The sequence below is a fragment of the Taeniopygia guttata genome, chromosome 3 (assembly GCF_048771995.1).
Source record: "Taeniopygia guttata chromosome 3, bTaeGut7.mat, whole genome shotgun sequence".
In the NCBI taxonomy this organism is placed as follows: Eukaryota; Metazoa; Chordata; class Aves; order Passeriformes; family Estrildidae; genus Taeniopygia; species Taeniopygia guttata.
Genome location: NC_133027.1, coordinates 14,351,106 through 14,375,296, shown reverse-complemented (window position 1 = coordinate 14,375,296; position 24,191 = coordinate 14,351,106). Strand labels below are relative to the sequence as shown.

General features: G+C 37.7%; 1 protein-coding gene across 1 annotated transcript in view; it reads right to left on the bottom strand.

Moving 5' to 3' along the window:
• Window positions 1-24,191, bottom strand: part of NBAS (NBAS subunit of NRZ tethering complex) — a 157,507-nt gene that overhangs the window by 50,752 nt on the left and 82,564 nt on the right. The window contains exons 41-44 of the mRNA XM_012572811.5: window positions 11,016-11,245; window positions 7,918-8,028; window positions 4,516-4,766; window positions 2,202-2,536 (exon numbers count right to left, since the gene is read on the bottom strand). Of these exons, the coding sequence (XP_012428265.5) occupies window positions 2,202-2,536; window positions 4,516-4,766; window positions 7,918-8,028; window positions 11,016-11,245 (927 nt within the window). The remainder of the gene's footprint in view (window positions 1-2,201; window positions 2,537-4,515; window positions 4,767-7,917; window positions 8,029-11,015; window positions 11,246-24,191) is intronic.

Below are 24,191 nucleotides of genomic sequence, written 5' to 3'. Positions count from 1 at the left end.
CATTATTACAATGCTTAGAAACCACATGCATTGGGCCAGAATACTTTCTCTGTGGAACATCTTATCCTGAATGCAAAAGCCTGGAACTAAGCACAAGCCTGTGGCACAATGAATTTTAGGATGAGCACAAGTAAATAAATATAATAACCACACCAGTATCTGGGGGAGTGACAACACAAAAGGGCACAGGCAATCCAGGAGGTTCCTGGAATGCATTGATGACAATGTCCTTCTCCAAATCATACAGGAACCAACTAGGAGAGGTGCTATGCTGGAACTTGTTTTCACCAACAAAGAATTACTGGAGGGGAATGTGATGTTCAAGATCAGCCTGGGCTGCAGTAGCCATGAAGATCCTCAGCACAATGAGGAGGGTGCACAGAAAGTTCACTGCTCTGGACTTCAGGGATTTGCCTGGGAGAGTACCATGGGATAAAGCAAATAGGGACACAAAAAGGCTGGCTGATACTGAAGGACAGCCTCTTTCAAGTGCAGGAACAGAAGAAGTCGTCAGGAGAAAACGCTAGGAGGCCTGCAGGGATGCACAAGGAGTTCTTGGAAAAACTTGAAATGCCAAAAAGAAAGCCTACAGAGGATGGAAACAAGGACAGGTACTCTGTGAGACATACAGAGGAACTCTCCCAGCAGCCAGGGATCAGGTTAGGTAAGCTAAAGCATTGCTCAAACTAAATCTTGACAGGAACACCAAGGGCTACAAGAAAAGCTTCTGTAGGTATATTGGTGATAGAAGAAAGACTAGGGAAAATGTGGGTTCTCTCTGGAAGGAAGTAAGAAGTGTGGTTACCTGAGACATGGAGAAAATAGTCACTTAATAATGGTTTTGCATCAGTCTTAATGCATGGCTGGAACACCAGCAAGTGTTCCAGCCATGCTACCCAAGTTGCAGAAAGCAAATGAAGGGACTGCAGAGTGAGGAATAATAACCCCTTGCATAAAAAGGTCATGCTCAAGACCTCCTAAGGAACCTGAAAGTGCACAAGTCCTGGCTCCTCATGAGATGCTTCTGTGGGTTCTGAGGGAATTGGTGCATGAATTTGCTAAGCCACTGTCCATCCATTTGAGAAATTGTGGCAGACTGGAGAAATTCCCACTGACTGTAGAAGAAGCCCCATTTTTAAAAAAGGACAACCTAGGGAACTGCAGACTGGTTAGTTTCATCTTGGTGACTGGCAAAATCATGGTGCAGATCTTCCTGGAAACTATGGTAATGCACAGAAAATCAGGATGTGGCTGGTAACAGCCAACATGGCTTCACTAAGGGCATTTTTGCATGACAAATATGGTGTCTTCTGTGACAGGATTAGAGAATTGGTGGATGAAGAAAGAGGAACTGCAACTGGTGTCATTCACCTAGACTGGTGCAAAACATGACACACACACTGGAGAGATGGATATGACAGATATTTACTTGGTGGATAAAGAATTGGCTGGGTTTGCTGCATACAAGGAGTTGCATTAAGGGCTCAGCGTCCAAATGGAGAGCACTGACAAGTGGCAGTCCTCAAGGGCTGGTATTGGGACTGGCACTGTTTAACATCTATGTCAAAGACAGGGACAGTGGGACTGACTGAGCCCAGAGGAGGCCACAAAGGGAGGGATGAAGAGGGATGAAAAAACTCTCCAGTGAAGACAGTCTGAGAAGTTGGCCTGTTCAGTAAGGAGATGAGAAGGCTCTGTGAAGATGTTAGAGCAGCCCTAAACACCTAAAGGAGGCTGCAGGAGAGCTCTCCAAAGGGCTGGTAGTGATAGAGAAGGGGGATGGCTTTAGTGAGAGAGGGCAGGTTTATATTAGATTAGATATATGGAAGAAATGCAGAAATCCCCCATGGCAGGAGGTTGGAACTTGATGGTCTTACGGTCTCTTCTAACCCAAACCACTCAATGACTCTATAAAATACACAATATCTTATTCTCAGTTGAATGAGCACACAGGGACTTTGGGGTTCCATCAAAACTCTCATATCCACAGATCTAACTCCCCTAACTGAATAAAAATCTCTTCTCTTCATACAGCTGTCATAAAAAGAAAAGGTAGGCAGAGCAAGGTTTACAAGTTTATCTTTAAATACTGCAAAATGAAAACTGTAACATTTCCTGGGACTTTCTTCTTCATACTATACTGAACTCATATACTATATGCTTCACCTGAAGACTAAAATTATTAAAAAATATCTGCTTACCTTTGTGACAGCTTTGGAGGAAAAAGTAATTTCATCAATGAAAGTAACAATATCATCTGGATCAAGTCTATCAAAGTATTTTGAACACATATCATATGCATGTAGCCACTCATCCATAGTTTCTGGTATTTTTTTAATGAGATGGTGATCACCATTCCAAAAAAGTTTTTGTAACCACACAGCATAAACAGAACTTGGTGACAGCATGCTGCCATCTTTTTTAGGAATTTTGGGAGCCAGTTTGGAAATAGATAAGATATTTTGACTTGTAAGGATAGGCTCCAATGTCTCCAGAGGGTTTTCATTTTCATCTGTTAGTTTTTTGTAATTAAGACCTAGTGACAGAAGAAGAAAGAGGTAAAAGTTATTCATAATTAAATCTACTCACACTCCATAATTACATGTGAAATAATACAATAGCATCTGCAGAACTAAAAAGACTCTAGCCCATTCACTTTTACAAACCATAAATACTGACAGACTTAGATTTTATGATGTCCTGGTACATGTGAAATTTCTCAATCCATGGAACATATTTTAACATTATATATTGCTCCAACAAGAGGAAATGGGTTCAAACTGAAAGAGGGTAGATTTAGATTAGATACATGGAAGAAATCCTTCACTGTGAGGGTGGTGAGTCACTGGAACAGCCTGCCCAGAGAAGATGAGGATGCCCCATCCCTGGAAGTGTTCAAGGTCAGGCTGGGTGGGGCACTGAGCAACCTGATCTAGTGGAAGATGTCCCTGCCCATGGCAGGGGTGTTGGAACTGCTTCATCTCTAAGGTCCCTTCCAACTCCAATTGTTCTGTGATTCTGTAACACAACCTGAAAAAAGCAGATTCTCAAAGAAGCAAGAACATATATATAGTGTACAGAATCAGGCTAGAACTTAAATGTAAACCCCAGAAAACCTCATGCAAGTCAAAGGATAGGTCTTCATTAATTTAAAATATGTGTTCTGATCATGTAACAACTGGTACTTACCACTTAGGAAAAATTGCAAGGCACTAACTACAAGTAAACTAAATAAGGTCAGCTAGAGATAGGACATGTAGATCCATTTACATCAGTATTTATATAATCAGGAGGCATGTTACTATTCTGCTTCCCAGAGGAAGAACATCTTTGCAAATAATTTTCCAACAAAAGTATTTCTAGAAATGATACTATTTTATTTTCTTTGCCTATAATTTCTAAAGTAACTGATTTCTATTGCCATCTTCTTATTCATGTACTTTGGGCCTGCAACCTCTGTAAACACTTAGCTATTGCTCCTTCACTCCTATCTCTAAACTATGCTGAACACTGAGAATTTTGATTAGATGTGTAGACAGAGATTTCTTTTTTTACCACACAAACTGACTAATTTATGTCTGACATATGTTCCCAGGAATTTTTTTTTAAATAAAGAGCTTTGAATGCAAACAATAATTTCATGGCAGACTTTTCTTTGGGAAGCATCACAGAACTTGATTGTTGAATAACATCAGTAAGAACTGAGGGTTATCCCTCCTCTCAAAAAAAATCAACTTCTTTTTCCCTGCAATACATAAATTCATATCCACCAGCCCTTCAAACTCTGCAGCACAGTTAGTGTCAATACACATTAGGTTCCAATATTGATCAATTAATTCACCCTCACAGGAGGTAATGCCATACAGTGTGTATTTTTCATTCTGAAACTGGATTTGGAGTTGTACAACTAAAATTCAAGACAGTAGCCAACTAACAAGCAAATTGAAAGTAGTATTTTAAGTTTCAGAAGGCTTAGCAGCAGTGTATTTTACAGTAATTGTCTGAAAATGTAGGGCTACAAACAATGTTGTAATTCTGGGAAAGGAAAAGGTAACATCAAGGATAAAACATAACACAAAATTATCCTCTTTCAGACAAAGAAAAATGAAATGCATTAAGTCCCTAATAAATTCTGTAATTCAGACTCTAGAAAGGTAAACTTTCTTAAACCCACTGAGAATATTCATGCTAAACTTGTAGTGTTAAAAATTATACTCTAGGAAATTGATATTTTTCATTTAAAATTTCACTATGAAATATCACCAATAATTTTAACTTGTATCACTAACAGAAATCTGTTCTTAACTAGTTTTTTCTTGCTGTGATCAAATAAATTTCCAGTAAAACAAAGAGAAGGAACTTGTGACTATATTAATTGTATTCATCTCCTTTGCTCACAGAAAAAAACCAATTGCCTAGGAAACAAACTAGCCTTAGCTAGCATTATCATGCCAATACTTACATAACAAAATAATAAATACGGTTATGAAAAAAAAAAAAACAGTAATCTCCTACCTGGTGCCACTGCTTTGAATTTTTTCAAGAGTCGGATGTGAGTTTCAGGTTTAAGAGCATGGTTCACCACTTCTGAGCAGCCACAGTTTTCCAGGAGTGTAAAATAGTAAAGCAACCGCTGGTGATCTTGGCCTTCAATACTTGGGTAAACATATTTAGCCATGTGTTCATGAAAGATTTCAGGACTGGTTTTCAAAGTCTCAAACAGACCTAGACTTTGTGCTCTTTCTTCTATCTCCAGTGTCGATAACCTGTGTTTAGAAATAACTTTTGCTTAAAGGCCTGGATGAGCCATGAAAGACTCTTACAGCTGCACACCTGGGAGACAGGACAATCCTCCCCTCTCTTTAGGGTTTTACTCACGAACATTTAGATAATCATACACTCTATAAACAAAAGTTAAACAATTACTGTATTTCCCCATCCTGTTACCTGTTAGCTTAGACACGCAGATTAAGGATTATGAATCCTGAAGTGGAATTTAAAGCAGGATTTCCCATCTGTGAGTACAGCTATATGTAAAAGGAAAAATCACATCCAGGATATGTGTAAAGGAAGACTTTATTAAACAAACGAACCAACCACTTGTGGGCGAACAATGCTCAATGATTCTACTGCCCAGTTAGAAGCTTTCCCAATCCATTACATTTTGTTTGCTGTAGTTGATGAGTACCTGTGCACACCTTGAGAAATATTATCACAGAAAATTGTCTCTTGCCCAGCTATTTGGCATTATTATTCATGTTTAGGACAGTTTACCTAGATTTTGACAGTTTAACAAGTTGCTTCTCAAACTGTCATCCACAAAAGCTTATGAAAGTATCAGTAAACCTTGGGCTGACCTCAGTCTCACTGCTTCAGGAAATTCTTTCCTGAATCTTTTGAAAAGAATACATTAGCTCTTTCACAGCATGAATTCAGATACCTCCAGCTGACTACATAAAAGATAATCACTCCTTTTTCCCTCAGCTGGGAGAAAAAATGGGTGCATATCATCTTAAGCTTATCTTTCTCAACTGAAAGTTTTACCTAAATCTGAGGAAAAAAGTAACCTACAGATGATTCCTACCTTGAGTCCCCCCAGAGTCCAATCATATGGCACATTTCATTTGGAAATCTGATGTCTTCCTATACCATTTGATTTTCCTCTGCTTTAAAACTGATTAAATTAGAATTTCATCATTTCCCACCCCAAATATACATGCTGTAAGTTAGTGTTTCTCCATAATATTCAAGTAAAATGTCTCTGTTTCATTCACATAAAGATGATTTTGTTACAGCAAATACCATAAACACAAACTGCTCAGTTTAAAAATTAACTCATTTCTTAGGGAGAGTAAGATATTCTTTAGTTATTTTTACATCTATGACCCACCCTAAGATGGTTAACATTGCAAGCATTCTTTTAATTCTACAGATTCTTCTTAGTTTTTATTTTTCTACAATATTAATGAAAGCAAGTATGATATTAATAGAAATAAAGTACCATTCACTATTCATATTGGGGAAAGCAGACACTTGGACCTGATGTATTTCAAGACTGTGATATGACTATTTTTTGGTGTTCATACCCAAAGTTCAAACTAAAAGCTAGTTGAGCATTAAATTATATGAACAAGATTGGCAGATATATGCAGTGTTTTTAGGGCAGGGCTGATTGCAGATAGGACGAGTTTATGATGTTGTTCAGAAAAATTCTGGGACAAGAGGTTCTGTGACAGACAAAATTTCATATTGCTGAAATAATAAATTGCATTTTATAGAGAGAGTTTTGAAAATTAAATGTGATCAGAGTCCACAAAAGAAATAACTAAATTTCCACTTTATTTTATGAAATGTCATTCTGAACGATTTTCAGGCTCCTGTTCCACAAAAAAGTAGTAATTCTTTGTCATCAAATAATCAACGAAACAGTTAATACAAACTATGTTAATAGAAACTATGAAGCTCTTTTGAGCTTCTCCCTATGTAAAGTGGCTTATAGAAATACTGCATATTTGGTTAAAGAGATTAAGTCTTAGAATAAACTTAATTTCAGTTCAGAATGAATGAAACATGTATTATTAATGCCATAATCCCAAGACTCAAATATACTGTAATGGTCATTTACTGTCAATCAATTTTAAATGAGATTATGATACAAAAATATGCTCAGCAGCATATTATGCTATTATACATCAACTTTTCAGACATTTTCACTAGAGAAAATATGGTTACTCTGTACTTCTGTGATTTCAGAATTCTGTGAATGCTAACTCAAAGAGGACAAGAACAAAGAAAACAATAGAAAACTGTTGCAAAACACCTTAGGTAATATTCAAGTCCCAGATAAACAGCTAGCTCTTTCACTCTCAGCTCAATGTTACATGTTAATATCCTGTCTGTTTTGTTTAAAGCAGTAAATAATTTAGCAGCATCAAAATTTAGAGGGTATGACTTCTCTGTTTTCTGAAGGAAGTGAAGAAAATCTCAGAATGTTATTTCATCTTCTCCAGACAATTCACTAAGCTTTGTTTTTTATCCCTCACTTTTTATAAAATGCTTCAATGCTTTTTTAATTAATACTTAATGTTAAGAGAGGTACCAACACTGCTGCAAGCTAAAGGTGCTTTAAGAATTGAACACTTGAAACAAATCACATTAATCTGATCATATCTGTCAGAACAGTAGGTAAGAGCTGCTGCATTACACAGGGAGTTCTACATCACTGCCATCTGCATGTGCTATTCAGGCAAGTAGCTTGGTCTTCCATCAAAAGGAAGTATCCTCTTTCAGTAGGCAAAAACTGCCACAATGTAAGAGGTTAAAATAAATAAATATGTTTTTTAATAAAGGTCCTGAAGCCACACCAGTGCCAGGTTTGGTCTGCCATAATCTTTTAGGCTAGAACAGTTTCAGTAAAACATTGTTAAAAGAAAAAGCCTACTTCTATCAAAAAATGAAATTAATATGAACAGATGCATAATGTGAATAGGGATATATTTATTTCCTCTATTATGTAGAATAGAGATCAATAAAGAACAAAATGCTAAAAGATATAGAAACTATCAGATTTCAGGATATATTACAGGGATTGTAAGAGTAACTACAGGATAAGTTGCTACTGCAAGAGAGAACTAAACATCAAAAGTTGTAGAAACTTAAACAATGAAAAAAAGTCCTGGAATACTCTGAAGAACAGTAAGACACTTATGGACTTTTAACCTTGCCCGCAACAGCAGTTTTCACAGCTGGTTACAGAAGCATTACATGGAAAAGACAAAAATTCTCATACTATCCCAACACAAGACAAATGAACACACAACCCAAATTGCACCCCAAATAAAATACAATTCTGTCATACATCAGCATTTATTTCTGTGTAACAGAATTGTATGTGCATTTGCAGAGGAGACAGCTTACCCACTGTCAGTGAATAAAAATTCCAGATGGGTCATGTAAACTTCCCAAAGTTGAACATTGTATCGCTGAGCCAAAGAAATAGCAATTTTATAGACATTTTCTTCAAGTGTCCTGGTAGAGGAAAGACATGAGAGAAAATAAGGAAAAGCTATGTTAAGCCCTATGAGACGTGATACAAAAATAAATGCTTACATTAGAAAACTCACTATTTAATTTTTTTTCATAAAACAAGAATTCAGAAAAAATTTTAAATAAAAATACATCCAGTGTGTCTCTCTGCATTTACTTATACTTCGTGCTCCATTTGGGGAAAAAAATAGAAGAAAAAAAGCTACAGATATATTTAAAAGACAGGAACCTACTCCAAAAACACTGGTTCTCAATGGCAACTTCTAGTGTGCTAAAGCAAAAATCTCAGTTTTCATTCTATTTCAATTACAAAGTGATGAAGGATGTAACTTGTCACAGTTAGCTTTTATTTGATTTAGTTGCAACACCTACGGTGTTTTAGCACAACTAGTATATAAATCCTCAAAGCTCTTCCTAGTAGCTTGCAGACAGAGACACTCTTAGTATTTGTAGACTAAGAGGTGTGAAGATGTCCAGCTCACTCTGTCCTAAAATATTAAAAACTGCTTTTCTGTTAGTGCATAATCCCTTTGACAAGACAATAGATGGAGAATATGGTAAAATATTAAAGCCTAAAGTTAACTTCATACTAATCTTTACTAATCCAGTATAGTATGGTTCAAATAGAGATGAATGGTTCTTGTTTCTAGGCTGTCATAGAAGCAATACTGTTAAGGCTGATGCTGGGATTTTTGGGTTTTGGTTTCAGTTCATTTGGGTTGGGTCTTTTCTCTTCAGGACAATTCCAAGAAAAACCCTATCTCTGTAATTACTTCCTTATAGTTCCTCATGAACAATATCTTTAAAATGTACTTAGTGTGAATCTTTGAGGTGGCTCTGCCTGAGCAGGGAGGCTGGGCATGATGACCTCCAGAGGCCCCTTCCAAGCTCAGCTGTTCTGTGATTCAGTGAAAGAGGAAGATGGCATGAATACTTTAGCTGCAAAATAATCCAGTCAATCATACAAATCAGGAGTGGATCCTGGAACTAGTGAAATCCTTTCCTCCTGGAACTTTGTAAGCTATACCAAAATCCTCCTTCCTAAGAGTGACATGCAGCAGCAGCCTAAGGCAGAGGTGGTTTAGGGAAATTATACCATATGAATGAAGAACAGCACAACCAATTTATTCATTGTCAAAGTAATGACAAAAACAAGCAGCTGTTGCACAATGAAAAGCCAAAAAAAATGTCCGCTATCCTGCAAAGAATCTTTTATCTTTCTTTTACACAACCCTTTTCATGTTCAGCTCTGACTGCCTGTCAGTGTGAGCCCAAGGACTGCCAAAGGAGTCCTCACTGAAGGCACACTTTGGATGTATTTTGGTGTTGGTTCACCAAGACTGGTGCAAACCCAATAAACAACAGCCTCCAAAAATATACACAAAATACAGAAGATAAAACAGACAACCACTGGTTAGCTAGTTTTAGCAAATTGCTCCTTCTAGTACAAAGCTGTTTTGTAAATGAGATGCAATCTTTTCCAGGTGGTGTTCCTTCAGACAGCACTTCATAAAAGATTAAAAAACATGAGGCACTTAATTAAAAAATAAGAACAAATATGCTACAAAATTATGTTGAATTTGTGCATCTTTCATTAGAAAATGCAGAATAAGACTCCACTGAGAAGATTAAAGCAAGGAAGCTGCAAGCTGAACAAGTAATTAACTGTATCTTTGCAACTGCCCAATATGAAAGTGCCACTCTCATTCACTTACTAAGAAACCTTTCTTCTTCTAACCCTTTCATATTGTGATTTTACCTCTACTTCCTGTAAGGAACTTTGTCTTCATATTTACTTTATTTTACAAGAGACAGTACCTATGAATGCAGTATCTTGGGTGGCAATGTAAGTAACTCTGCTGCAATCAAAGTAAATATCTGTAATAGGAGAAGACTACTTGTATTGAATTTGTTGTAGGTAGTCATCAGGAGGTAACCTAGGTAACCACACTAGACAGATGTGCTTAGTTAGAAATAATATATACAAAACAGGCAATTCCAATGGAAATATTAAAAGATAATTAAAAGCTATTTTTATGAATGCAGTGACAAAATCTGTGCAGCTACAGATTTCACAGATTTAAAACATCAGCTTAGTGTCCAAAACCTGAACTTATATAACTACTCTTACTTGGTGTATCAATTCCATTTAGTAGCAAATTTCTATTGGAATTGTAGCTATGAGTAGCTACACCTGTGGAAAAATGAAAATATTTAAATATGCTCTTCAAAAGCTTTATGCAGACATCAGTTGAAAATCTTAGATTATATTTAAAGCTCCTTATTGCAGAGAACTCTTCCTCTGACAGTCAACTATTCAGCTGTGACTATCCCTAAAACATAAGTCATATTCATTTCTTGTTTACAGCTTGAAGTACCTGCAAGCAGATATTAATTAAATGCATTTTATAAGGAAAAGTACTATCCTATATCTTTCTATTTTTTTTTCTACTCTGGATTTATGAAAGGTGAGATAAAAGCATGCTAAATATCACAACATATGTGGTGAAGTACTTCCAAAAACCAGTGATATACAGCAGTTCTAACTAAATTATTAAGATTAAAATACAACTTTTTTAACAACCTTTTTTTTAACAATAGTTTATTCCAAACTTTGATGCATGGGCATACCCTAATATATTGCTAGGGCAGTTTTACAGGAGATGAAGGGAAGAGACCAAACTTTCACCTATGCTCTGCTTTCATTAATCCTTGATTAACTTTAATATTAGCAGTTAGTAAACGAACAGTTACAGATTCAATTATAAATCCATTATTTGAGCAACATTTCATTTAAGTAGAGCAGTTACATAGAAAAAGCTCCAATTGTAGCAACATTACAGTGTAAATTTCCAAAGCAAGTAAATTATCTCTCTAAAGGTCAGCACTACTTTCAATTTACTCTAATTTAAAACTTAAAGCTATTGTATTCTGAAACAGAGAAAACAAACCTAATACACATTACTTACTCTGCCAATCCTAGTATTGTTTCTCTCTTGTACTGTGCATCTGCTGTAAATCTCTGCACATCCACTCCTTTGCCAAGTCCTTGCAGAGTCTGAGCCTGAGTGAAGTCCAGCAGTCGTTCATTGTAATAATGCAGCTGATTTATCAAATTGGTGATTTCTTCAGGCCAGTCTGCCTGGGCATACTGAGAAACATGCTTTGTGACCATCTGAATCAACTCTTTTGGATCAGCCTGCAAAAATAATAGACAACAAACTAAAAAAAAAATCCCTGTTAATTCAGAAGAAAAAATTATCAGTATATAATTTATCCCTGCGCTCAGAACTAGGAGATTTGTTTCCATTTCTGAGAGATTTTAAGTAAACAGAATTTTAAATTTTCTGTAAGGCCCATTTGCTCTGATACTATAATTTATCCCTTTGCAATGTGGAATTGCAATTTTAGACTACTCCATATGATGTAAGTATTTTTTAAAAACCCAAGAAAACTTACCTCACCAAATTAATAGAAACATTAATAAATGTTTCACTATGACTGAATTTCTTTGTTTTTAAATTTCTTAGTTTTATTTACATTGAACTAGGTGACTGATTGGTCAACCCCTGAAGTAAGAGAAAAGTTACTGAATTTCTGATACACTTCTATTATACAGATTTGAAGAGAGGAATAGCTTTTAAGTGTTGAGAACTGATACTTTCAAAGAAGTATTGCAGGATCCACAAATTACTCAAGCCACTGCTTACACCCTGAATCTTCAAAGAATAAAATACTGATCACCTATGGACTACAGCAACCTCAGTTTTCAAAATACCTTAATCACAAATAAAACTCACTTTTCTGTGTTAGAAATTACACACCAAGTGCATCTCTTATAAACCATTAACTTCTGTAGTCAAAAATCCTCATAGCAAAGCAACAATTTAGAACACGAAGCATGAAAAATGAATGCATGTACTGTGGAGTGTTCCAATTTATCTCAACATCTGGACAGTGGCTATGTCTAGGCACCTCCCCTTGAACAGAGCTCTGTGTAACATCTAAACACTTGGCTTATTCAATACCTTGATTGAAGGCACCAGCAGTTCAATGCCAAAAAGGTGCACTGTGACTTCTGTGTGGCATCCACTGAGGAAGGAGCACCTCCAAAAGAGCCACTAAAAAATACCTTGGGATGCCAGTGTAGATAAATATTTCCTAAGAGAAACAGCTGATGTAACTGCTGTGATCTAAAAAATGTTGAGTGTACCCAAGCAATATACTTTGGATTTTTACTACAGAATTATTCTGCTACATTAGAAGATAAACTTGTGAACATTGACTAGAGCGCACAGCTGGGTAAAACATGCACCAAAAGTTTAAACCTTGAGGCGTGCTTTATTTTTCCGTGACTTGCTGGTCATTCTAAACTGATTTTTTTCCAAGTATCTTAATTGACAGGCTGCTCACCAAGTCACATTAAATGCTACAGGGCATTCTTTTTCCTCTCCACTCTACACTTCTGAAGCACTCAGAACATTGCAAACTCAATGGTTTTATAGACAACAGCAGCACTTCTTTCAAGGCTGCTTAGGAGATTGGTACTAGAATAATAAAACTTCACAAAAAGAGACAGGCAAGCAGAGCAGTGCCTCTACAACACAATTCTATCAGCTGGAAACCCATCCACAGTTTATTATGTAACCTGGTATCTCATTTTTTGTGATACACTAGAAAACAGAGCAAGAAGAGTAAGTCAGAGAAAGACAGGGAAATATGTTTAATGTAACTGCCTAAAACCTCCAGTCCACTGAGAAAGACGGGTTCCTCTGACAACCTGTGGGAGTAAATTTGCTCTCTTTTGTTAGCTTTCTCCTTTCTCCATTAAAGCCTCGTTTGTTATATTTCTGTAAAAGCACTTGTGTGTAATCTTCCACGCTGCCTGTTTATGGTCCCAAGGACCTTATTTGGAAAAAAAGACTCGGTGTCTATTGGTCTTACTAATGTCAAATTTAGAATAAAAGAATCATACATTATGTGAATACCTATGTATATATAACCTCACATGCATATGGCAAAATAAAGTGCAACCTCTTCAATTTACAAGACAAAAATTATACATTTAGATTAAAAAAACACAACTGAAGCTTTTTTTACTGCAAGTAGTTGCTGAAGATTGTCTTATTCTGTTTTACCACCACAAATCTTTCAACCAAGTGTTATCCTCTTATCTCTTAAAAAACCTATGGCTCAAACTATTGCAGCATATGAATCCAAAATTAGAGAAATCCCATAATCTTCTTTTTGGTATCAAGATGCATTGAACTTGTATTTCTTAATTTTAAGTACTCATTTTTTAACATCTTCACATTTTTTATAATACGTATCTTTTAGAAGAAAAGCAAAACTATTTCTACACCCATTAGATACCTAATTCAATTAGACATGATGCTTGTTCTAATGAAGAGTAAGAGAGAAAAATCACTACAGCTGCATCACCAGTTTTCAAAAAATGTTTTAACAAATTTTAATTGAAAAAACTGTAACAACTAGCTAGAAACAGTACTTGGCCATGAAGAAAATCAGCAACATCAGTCAAGAATGAATCTTACTGCAGCATTCACAGAGTTTTTCAATTCTTGGACTTTCTTCAAATTGTAACAGACAGCAATTTGAGTAAATACAAATTAATTTTGACAAGTAAAACCAATAAGATGCTATAATCAACTTGTTCTCTTTATAACATCACCTGTCAAAAACCAAAACAACTCCAAAGAGCTACTACACAATTCTGTTGGTTTATCAGAGTCCTTCAGCCAAGTTAGAAATTGTGCTTAGGTGTCCCCAGTTTGCCAGATAATCTCATCCAGTACTTCTAGACAGATGTTTGAAAAAAGGGCATTTTACAGGTATACATTGTAAACACAGGGTAAAGAAGTTTCCAGAAAAGCCAGAAGAGCTGACCCACAAGTATTAATACCTTTAACTCTTAACTCAGAAGCCTCCCTAGCACTGCCAGGGGAAATCCCTCAGGAACCCCCTGCCAATGCATTTCACTCATCTCTCAGGCTAACACTGTATTTGTGCTGACAGAGGCCTTAGGAATTAAGAAAAAAAAACTGAGAGAAAAGAAAAAGCACGCATCGCTTCAGCATAAAGCTATTTTCATTTCATTCTCTTAGATGTGATTTACTTAGCACAGGTCAGGTTTCTATCCCTATTGACACACTAGGCATATCATTCCAATAAGCCTCAGCAGGGATTCAGTCCACCTGAGTAAATGTTTTTAAGTAGTTCTTTTTTGACCACCCTCTGTAAGTGACATCAGTGAAGCCCCTCAATATATGTGCCACCATGATAGTATAAAAGCAACACTGTTTTTATAAGGAAATTTGAGATGTTGATCTTGTAATGTCTTCATTCTTATGCCTGAATTGTTCTTCAATTTCTGGGGCTTTTTTCCCTGGCAAGTTGGTATGCCTTTTTTCCTCTTCCAATCTATGTAAGACTTAATTTAGTCATACACATCAGAAACAAATAAACAAAACAGACCAAAAAAAAAAAAAAAAAAGTATGAGCTATTATGCTGTAATAATTTTACAGCTATGGTAATACTAACAAAATAATAATGAAAAAAAAAAAGCTCTACGGTGAACACTTTATCACTGATATAATAATAGATCACTGTAAGGCTATTTGGCTTGCTTACTTCTTTTAAGACCAAGAATCCATCTAACTGTTCTTAAAGAACATACTATTATTTTGATTCTTGTTTTTAATGTACATAATCTACAGACTGCAATACAGAAATGATAAAAAAACCTCATCAGAAAAACTGCTTAGATCAGAGGCCAATCTGCTCATAATCACCTCAAAGATAAAACTGACACTGCGGACCTCTCTGGATTAAGGTTGCAAAGCATTTCCCTCACCTCTTGAACTGTAAGCTTTTGGCAATGGGCAAAAGCTGCCACTGTGGTCTGTTGTGGTTTGACATGGAAAAAGAATTTTTCCGGAAGGAAGAGGTCGATTTGGACATTGACCAATTGAAGGTAGACACGCCTGTGAGAACACAGAGGGGTTAAAAGCAGAATTCCCAGGAGAACTCGCTCTCTTTGGGTTCCGGTCAGCGGTCAGTGCAGGACTCTCCCCTGCCCGGCCATGAGCTGGGTGGGGGAGGGGAGAAGCCATGTGGCCTTCGGAGGTAGGCCCAAGGGTGGAGAGGCTGGAACCGGGCTGGCCCCCTGCAGATGGAAGGGTGGACAAAATCTGGGATGTCTCCGTTCCCCCCAGAGTCTCTCTCTCTCTCAAGAGAGAAAAAGAGACAGCGGTGGTTTTGTCAGCAGTTCACCGCGGGGAAGGAGAACAGCGAGGGGGGCCGCAAGGTGCCCAGCCGCCTGTGGGAGCTGGAGCCTGGGCAGCGAGCCATCTCTGGGAGTTGGGACTTTTAACCCTTCCTGAGAAATAAAAGCTTTGTGAAATTTTTCTCCTCCTTGGTTTGAAAAAGAGAGGAAGAGAGACAGCCTGGGACCTGGGATGTTGGAAGGAGAAATTCTAGGTGGGAGGAGATGATGGAGTGGCTGTTTGGCTGGACTTTTTCTTGGTAGCCACAGATTGAACTGATCTTCTCCTCCAAGAGAGACTGTATTTTAGGAGGATGCCGGTGAGCCAAAGAGACCTGCTTCAGCTGGGAAAAGACAGAAGTAGAGCGAACAGAGAAAAGTTAAGGAGGTTTGTGGTGGTGCCCCCTGTCTTCGCAGAGGAAGAAGAGAAGAAGAGCTCTGTTCGTGGACCCTCGGCCCCAGGGGAAAATGGGGGGGACTGTTGGTCCCAAAAATGAAAAACTGAACTGTTGTTTTTTCCCCTCTTGGCAGGGCATCCTTGAAAGGAAAAATCCTAAAAGCAGTCTGTCCATCCATGCATTGGTGGTGAGAGCACTGTGCATGGAAAGGAGAGGGTCACCACTGGCAAACTTTTTTCTCCAGGCGGTGCCATGTGGTGACATGGAAGCACAGGATGTGGCAGCTGTGTTTCTTGGGGGGTCTGTGGCCCAGGAGAGACTCCTCTCTCCCTGCAGATGGACTGGGCGTTGATTATCTGGAGGGTGGAAACCTGATTGGGGTCCAGATTGTGTCTCACTGTGGTTTGTTGGAGTTGGGTGGTGGGAGGAGGAATGCTTTGGAAGGTTTTCATTTTGAATTGTGTGTGTTTCTTTTTTTTTTTTTTCCCTCTTTTATAGTAGCATAGTGGTAGTAGTTTAATAAAGTTTTTTTCTTGTTATTAGGCTTGAGCCTGCTTTACTCTGTTCTCAATCGCATTTCACAGCATTCAGTTGAGAGATTGCATTTTCATGGGGGGCACTGGCATCATGCCAGTGTCAAACCAAGCCACAGAAATCCAAAGGGGAAGGCAAAGGGCACAACCCTTGTGCCCAGATCCCTGTAATATCATCTTTGTTTTACACCATTTTAAGCATTCCTGAGAAAGGTATCATGCTCCAGAGGGAGTCACATACAACAACCAAAATCCTCATGATTAGCAAAACAAGATGACAGCACATGAGCAAGGGCAACCAGGGAGCAGGGTGTAACATTCCTGCTGCAGACAGAGTTGTACTTGGCCCATTTCCCTGCCTCTGCAGTTGCTGCCCATCACCAGTGCAGCTGGGAACCAAACCATACCTCTAGAACACATTCATATTTCAGAAAGGAGAGCTCTCCCTAATTCTTGTAGCAATTGCCACAGTCCTTGCAGCAAGAGATTCAATGTGCTACAAATTTGATGGAGGGGAAGGCAAGAAAAAAAGAATGAAGCACGTAAGACAATAATTTTCAACACATACTGAAGCAGGAAAAAAGATTTACAGGAATGAAATAGTGCACTCAGGAAGTAAAATTCTGAACATGCCTGTTCACTCAAGAAATACACTCCATCTCTCCACAGGACAGCTTTTCATTAATTAAATTAATGACACTTGTCTTCAACTTAGACTTTTGTCATGCCGTGAATCAAAAGCACTTTAACTTAGATACAGCACCACATGAATTTGGGGTAGCCAACCTTCCGTTGTTCCGGTAGCACAGATGATCTGCCCAAAGCAAAAGATAAAACATATGGCTAAAATGGAAGAGCAGAACATCTCAGAAATAAACCTTTAACTGTCACATCACTCAGCTGTGAGGATACTGCAATATTATTGTCCTTCCACTGTTGCAGCTACATGTATCGTGTGACAACAGTTTTGTTCAGGATCACCTTTCATGACCACTTTTTAAAAGGGTACAGGAAGCAGCAGATCTCATCACTCACCAGTGATGAGGTCAATATGAAAGAATACCTACCAGAATACCTTCTGTAAGCTACAGATGCAACAGGATCAAGTAGTACAAACTTATTTAAAAAATGAAGTAGAGAATCTATTGCTCATCTCATCTCTATTGTTAAACCTGTACGTCTTACACATTCAGACATTAAAATAATATTCTCTTTCAGATTTAAAATCTTAAATCATCTATCAGAAGTTTTTGTAACATACTCTAATGTCTCAGCTATAATCAAGTATAATGGCTCTAAAGCCTGTCCATACTCGTAAATGCTTCTGACCACAGTATGGTATACAGTACTGCAAACAAGGTATTTCCTACTGTAGCAAAATATTTGTATCTGGATTATGTAGATCCAGGAAGGCAGCTGTGGACTTAAATTCCCTAGACTCCCTTCCTTCCTCTACCACAGATTTCATGCAAATGTCTCTTTTTCTGAATGTTTTAAAGTTTCATTCCAGATGTATGACTGTATCAAATAAAACCACTTCTGAATCACAGCACTGCTGCAAGAATTTAAAAAAAAAAAATAAAGAAGACGCAAGAGTCTGCTGTTCCGCAATAAAACAAAAGTAACTGCAATTGCTGTCCAGGCAGATGTTTCTATAGTTATGTTAAGTGACTTGTGTTTGAAGAGTTGAACAAATTGCTCTAGTGCTGTTTTCCTAGAACCGCAGAATGGTTTGGGTTGGAAGGGACTTTAGAGATTCTCTTGTTCTAAGATCCCTGCCATGGGTAGGGACAGTTGCTCAGAGCCACATCCAAAGTGGCTTTGAAGATTTCCAGGGATGGGGCATCCACACCTTTTCTAGGCAACCTGTTCCAGTGCCTCAACACCTTCACACTGAGGAATTTCTTCCTCACACCTAATCTAAACCTACTTTCTTTCAGTTTAAACCTGTTCTCCCTTGCCTGCTCACTACATGCCCTTGTAAAAAGTCCCTCTCCAGATCTCTTGTAGCCTCTTCAGGTACTGGAAGGTGCTATGAGGTCTCTCCAGATTCTTCTCTTCTCCAGGCTGAACAACCTCAATCCTCTCAGACTTTCCTTTTAAGAGAGGTGTTCCAGCCCTCTGAGCATCTCTGTGGCCTCCTCTGGACCTGTTTCAACAGGTCCATGTCCGTTTTGAGGTTCTGGCCCCGGGGCTGGAGAGAACACTGCAGGAAGGGTACCCCAAGAGTGAATAGCAGAATCACCTCCTCACGCTCCTGCCCACCCACACTGCTTTGGTGCAGCCCAGGACACAACTGGCTTTCTCGGCTGAGAGCACATGTCACTGGCTGATGTCAAGCTTCTCCTCAGATAAACACTTTTCTGCTTTGATTTCTATCAGGTATTCCAACAAGAATGAGGAATAATTTCTCCCAAGAGTAAATGTTTTCATAGGTTTTTTCCTACCATGTGCTCTCTTACAGATTTTCTGATTGATAAGTCAGGTTGAGGTAGAAAAACCTCATCATTTCATCTGACAGCTCTTTTAGTGAAAATAACACATGATATATAAAAGGTTAAAGTGTCAACTGAAAGAACATTTCTGAAAATAGAAAATTACTACATGGTTTTGAGTGGAGTGCCTACTCAATTCATAGTATATATTTCATTTCCCATTTGAAGTCAGCATTACTCAAAGTGCCTTGTTTTTGGTAATAACTCTAACCTTCTGTCTATCTCCCTTTAGTCTAAAAAAAAATCACTGAGCTTTCTTTTTAAATAAATAATGTATTTGGCTAATCTTTCAAAATATGTCTTTAATTTTGACCTATATGGTAGCAACTGTAGTCATATACAAACTTTGGGATAAGCATAAACTCTTACTGCAAAACTTTACTGTAGTATTATACAATTTCAGTTTAAGTACAATACTGTTTCTTTTTAATTTGTACAGTTACTTGACATGATACATGCAAATATTTCTGTATCTTACTAATTTAAAGGTTGAAAACTAGATATCCCATGAGCTACAAAAACACTTAACTTCATCCTCCCTATTAAAATGTCAGAAGTCAGATATTTTTCATCCTAAGCCAAGAGCACTGCTAGCACTTTTGCACTTTACATTATTGGGATATACATTTTCATTAGTAGTCTCCTCAGCAAAATACAGAGGCCAATTTAGCATTTAGCCTCAATCCTCCAAGACGTTAAAAAAAAAAAAAAGGAACACCAACCAACAAAACCCACCTAACTCAACCAACAAACCCCACCAGCAACTAAAAAGCAAAGGGATGGAGAAGTCTACTCTCTCACTCAATGGAAATTCAGCAGTTAAAAAGTAACCTATATTGCCAACTCAGATGAATGAAATTTTGCTAAAATGTTCTTAATTATTAGATGACTAACAAATTTCATGCAGATGGCCTGCAAAATCCATGATGCTCACTGACTGGAGAAAACAGTTACAGAAGCTTGGAAAAGGAATGTAAAGGAGAAGATAAAACTGCTTCAAAAAGCTGTTGGTCACGTCTGTACTGTTTCCCAGAGAGAAACAAAACCCTTCACAAGACGTAAAAGCATTAGCACTTATCCCAGCTATCTCCCTCACATGAAAAATCACTACTATGTCTCCAGAGAAACACAGGCAAGCTAAAACTCAACTCTCTGCTGAAATGAAAGGCTAGTTTGAAATGCTCTTTTCTAAAAGAAAATTTCTAAACAGCTGTCTAAAGAACAACACTTGCTCTGCTTTCAGAAGTAGGATTTGACAGAATAGCTCATATAACCCTTGAGAAACAGAAATAAGCAAGACTGTAAGCATCTCGTAAGTACACTTTATCTTGAAGAAATGAAACAGGGGAATGGGGGCAACACTTAATAACCATTTAACAATAGGTATTTTCTGAGTCACCTAAATATTATTTGGTCCCATCTAAGAGTGGCAATACTTTGTCACATCACAACCAAAAGAATCTACTTGTCACAATCTGGCTACAACGTCCCTAATTGCTGGATTAGTATTTCAGTGATCATACCAGATGTTCAAAACTAACCATATTTGCTGGTACTTCAAGAGACTTTACTCGAGCTTTAAGCCTTTGGACATACCACAGTTTAGTGAGTTCTCCATTTTTGTCAGCTTAGATACTCACTCATTTAGAAAATGTGAGATTATGTATTGAGGCATCAGTGAACAATAAGCAAATCAATGAGGAAAACTCACAAAAGATGAAAAGCTAGAAAGGAAATTATAAGTGCTAAAAAAGCGCCTGGAACCTGTTTTATAAAGAATGGTAAAACTGATAGAAAATGTTTGGAAAAAGTGCTCAAAATTGGGAAGCCAGCTAGAGAAGTAGCAGGATCCCATGGAGAGAAGGTGTGGAAGGAGCACTCATGGGTAAGTCCATATCAGTAGGAATCATGAGATCTTTGTGTCAGCCCTCCCTGCTGAAGGTGTGCAGAGAGCTCAGAAGAGCCACATGTGTTAAATAAATCTGGAAGGTCCCAGTTATGTGCCATGACCAGCTGGCATTCATCCCTTAGTTCTGAAGGAACAAGGAACACAAATGTGAAGTTACGTTAAATGGCAGGCCAAAGTGCATCAACAAATGTTTTTTAAAATAACGTGCCAGAGTGCAAGTTCCATTTGAAAAAAATAAGATGCAAAAGGGATCTTCATAGGGATTGTAGCCCAGCAAGTCACATGCCTATCCCCAGGAAGATTGCACCCTATATAACAAATATTAAGACCACTGAGCATTATTCGATTGGTGGGAAAAGATCAGCATGGACTCTGTTCACTGGCTGGAGGGCTATGAGGGTATCAAAAAGCACACAGACTAACAGAATTAAATACACAGAAATCTTGCAAAATACTTTCACAAGTTTTCACACTGAAGTCCAACCAGAAAACTGAAGTTATTGACGGATTGGAAGAATTGTCCTTTCACTAACTAAAGTCTGGTGAAATAAGAGATAGAAGCTTGGAGATCACTTTTCAGAGACGAGAGAGTCAACAGCATGTCCTGCAGAGGCAGATTTTGAGACTACTTTTATTCAATCCATTAATGATGCTCTAGAGAAGGATTCTGATGATACTAGGGTCTTTGAATTCTCCCCAAATCAGTTGTTAGTCTGCCTGGTAGTCCCATTCATGGTGCCTTATGCCACTGCCCTCCTTTTCCCCAGCTCTCCTCCCCATCACAGACTACAAAGGAAAGCCAATGCGAGAGTCAATAGTGCAACATAAATTCAAGGAATTATACACTCATCTCTCCCAGTTTTGCTTTTCTAACTATCAGGTATGCACTGGACTTGGAAACAGAAGCACACATCAAATTCAACAGATTTACCCACCAAGTGTTAATGACTATCAGTACCTGAACATGTATAAACATGGTATTAACATGTTAGTAGTGTAGGATATAAAACAATAAGAAGTATTACGCATTACCAGCAGCATGACAGAGAAGTGGGGCAACCCAAAGACCAGCAAAGAAACTTGAACTTGATGCAGAACATACAACAGAAATTTCCAACAGTGAAACAATGGAAAAATTTCACTGCCAAATGAAACTTGCTAGTTTTCAGCATCACAAGCAAAAGAGAAAGAGGGGCCAGACATGAGGGCTTGATTCAGGACTTTAAAAAAACCCAAATTTTAAGTCCATCACAGGCCAAAAATAAAGAGCACTACCATTTTACCATCTACAGCAGCCTTAGTGCTAGCCATTGCATTTATGAACGGAAAGCCAAATGTCCAGACAAAATGAAACAAGACTGCCTGATACAGCCTGTCAGTTTTTTACATGTTAGTTATGCACATGATGTAAAACATCATGTACATAAATCCAAGTTGAGATTTAAAATGTATATATTATCTGTAGTAAGATGAAGTCATAATTTAGGAATGTGACAGAATATGCAAACCAATATGCAACAATTTAATTAGCATTCCCATAAGAGATTTAGAGATTACCTTGTGTAGAGACTTAACCTTTAGCTGCACTAGAGTGCCACATTAAACCCATTAAGACCTCATCTAATATGAGTAATAGATCTGCTATCAGATGCATCAGATCTGCCACCCTCCCTTTTTCCTGTATGCAGCCTTCTTATGTAGTATCTATTTCAATTTCAAATTAAGTCTTTATTTTTAACATCCTATATTTGTAATATTACATAAAGCTGTACCATATGGACCATGGCTGGGAGTTTTACTTCTCTGGATTAATATAACTCTATTTATAATTTATACCAACCTTACACAAGCAAACAACAAAACCTTGGGAGCCAGGTGAAGCTGGCAGAATGAAATCCTGGCAGACCAACAGAAATTTCTACACATTCCATCCCAAGTTCAAAACACTCCTCTTTTGACCAAATTTTGCCTCTTAGAGATGTTGACAGAGCCTTCCCAAAGCAGCAAGCAACAGAAAAGGGAAGCAGATTAAGTGCACAGAGCACAAGTTCACTGCATAAATGTACCCTGTCATATAGTGGCTAAATACTATCAGGCTAAATATATATCAGGCTATTTAACTCTGTGGACTCAACTCCCAGCTTCAACAATTCTACGCCACAACAAGAGAAGCACTACTCAGAGAATCTCTGAGCTTACCAGTTCAACATATTGTCAGTTGCAATGCACAAAAGGACAGGATTCAAACTCAATTTCTTGAATGAAAAGTAACATATAAGGGAAGAAAATAAAAAACTAAGAATCTTCTGCTAATAGCAAATTTCCTCATCTGCTATTAAGCGCAAATTCCTGCTCCCCTCTGCATCTTAGCAGTATTTATGGTAGCTGTTGTTTGATGCCCAAGACAAAGCTTGCTCCCTCAGCTGAGGTCAGTAAAAAAATCCTCTCAAAACAACAGAATCGCCTCAGCAACAGAATATTAGCATGAGGATGGGAACGTAACTTATTAATTAACCTCAGGATAATTAAGCATTTCCACTCCCTTCCAGAGTAAACAATTTGTTCCAGTCAATTATCAGATCACCAGGATAGGACAAATGAGGAGATAAGCTGCTAACAAGAATTACCCAGCAAATTTCTCAGTCAGTTGTACAGCTTTTTTTCTTGCTCATCAAGACTGGGAATTAGTGAGAGGTGACTCAGAGTGGCAGTGGGGCAACAGCCTGGAAGCTGCACAAGCAAGGTTCAGCAACAGCTGAAACAGGCATGTTACCAACCCTCCTAGCCACAAATGCAAAAGCACAGTACCACAGGGGCTCCAATGAAAAGTCAATCCCATCCTGTTACAGACCTAAACCAAAAATAAATATGGGTCTTCAAACGGTAATAAGTCCTCTCATATGAGTACATTCCACACACAGTCCATTCCTGGAAATTTTGTTCTATTCTTCTGATCTTTATCTGCAGTTTCTTAGGCTGGAAAGCTCCTTTAACATACTGCTTAGGACAAGAAAGTAATATAGCTCAGATACCTTAAAGTGTGACTGATATGTTGTCATAACAACTAAAATTTTAAATTGTCTGGGTCACAAAATTAAAGTAATACTTTACAGCCAAATATGTAAATTTAAACAAATGTCTGTATTGCATAAAAATTAGTATAAATTGGGCATTTAAGTCTGGTGTTTAGCCTTTTTGATTTGGGATTGGAAAAAAACCAAGTGTGTTTATTTTGCTCAAAAGTATCTGTTTCTATTTCTTGTTTTCTATTTCTATGACATTCCTTCACTCAATACTCTTGGAATTAGTAAAAATGAATTATAAATTAATATTTGCCTATGTTGTTTTTTTTACTAGCATCCAGGCCAGTTTTGGTGGGGCTTTTTCCTGTTTTTTTGGTATGCTCTCACTCCATCTTCTTTTGTAACAAACATACAATTGTTTTCAAAAGCTAGTGTTTAAGAGTAGCTTAAACTACTGGAACCTACTATTTCTAGCATACAACTTAGAATCCCGCATTTGTC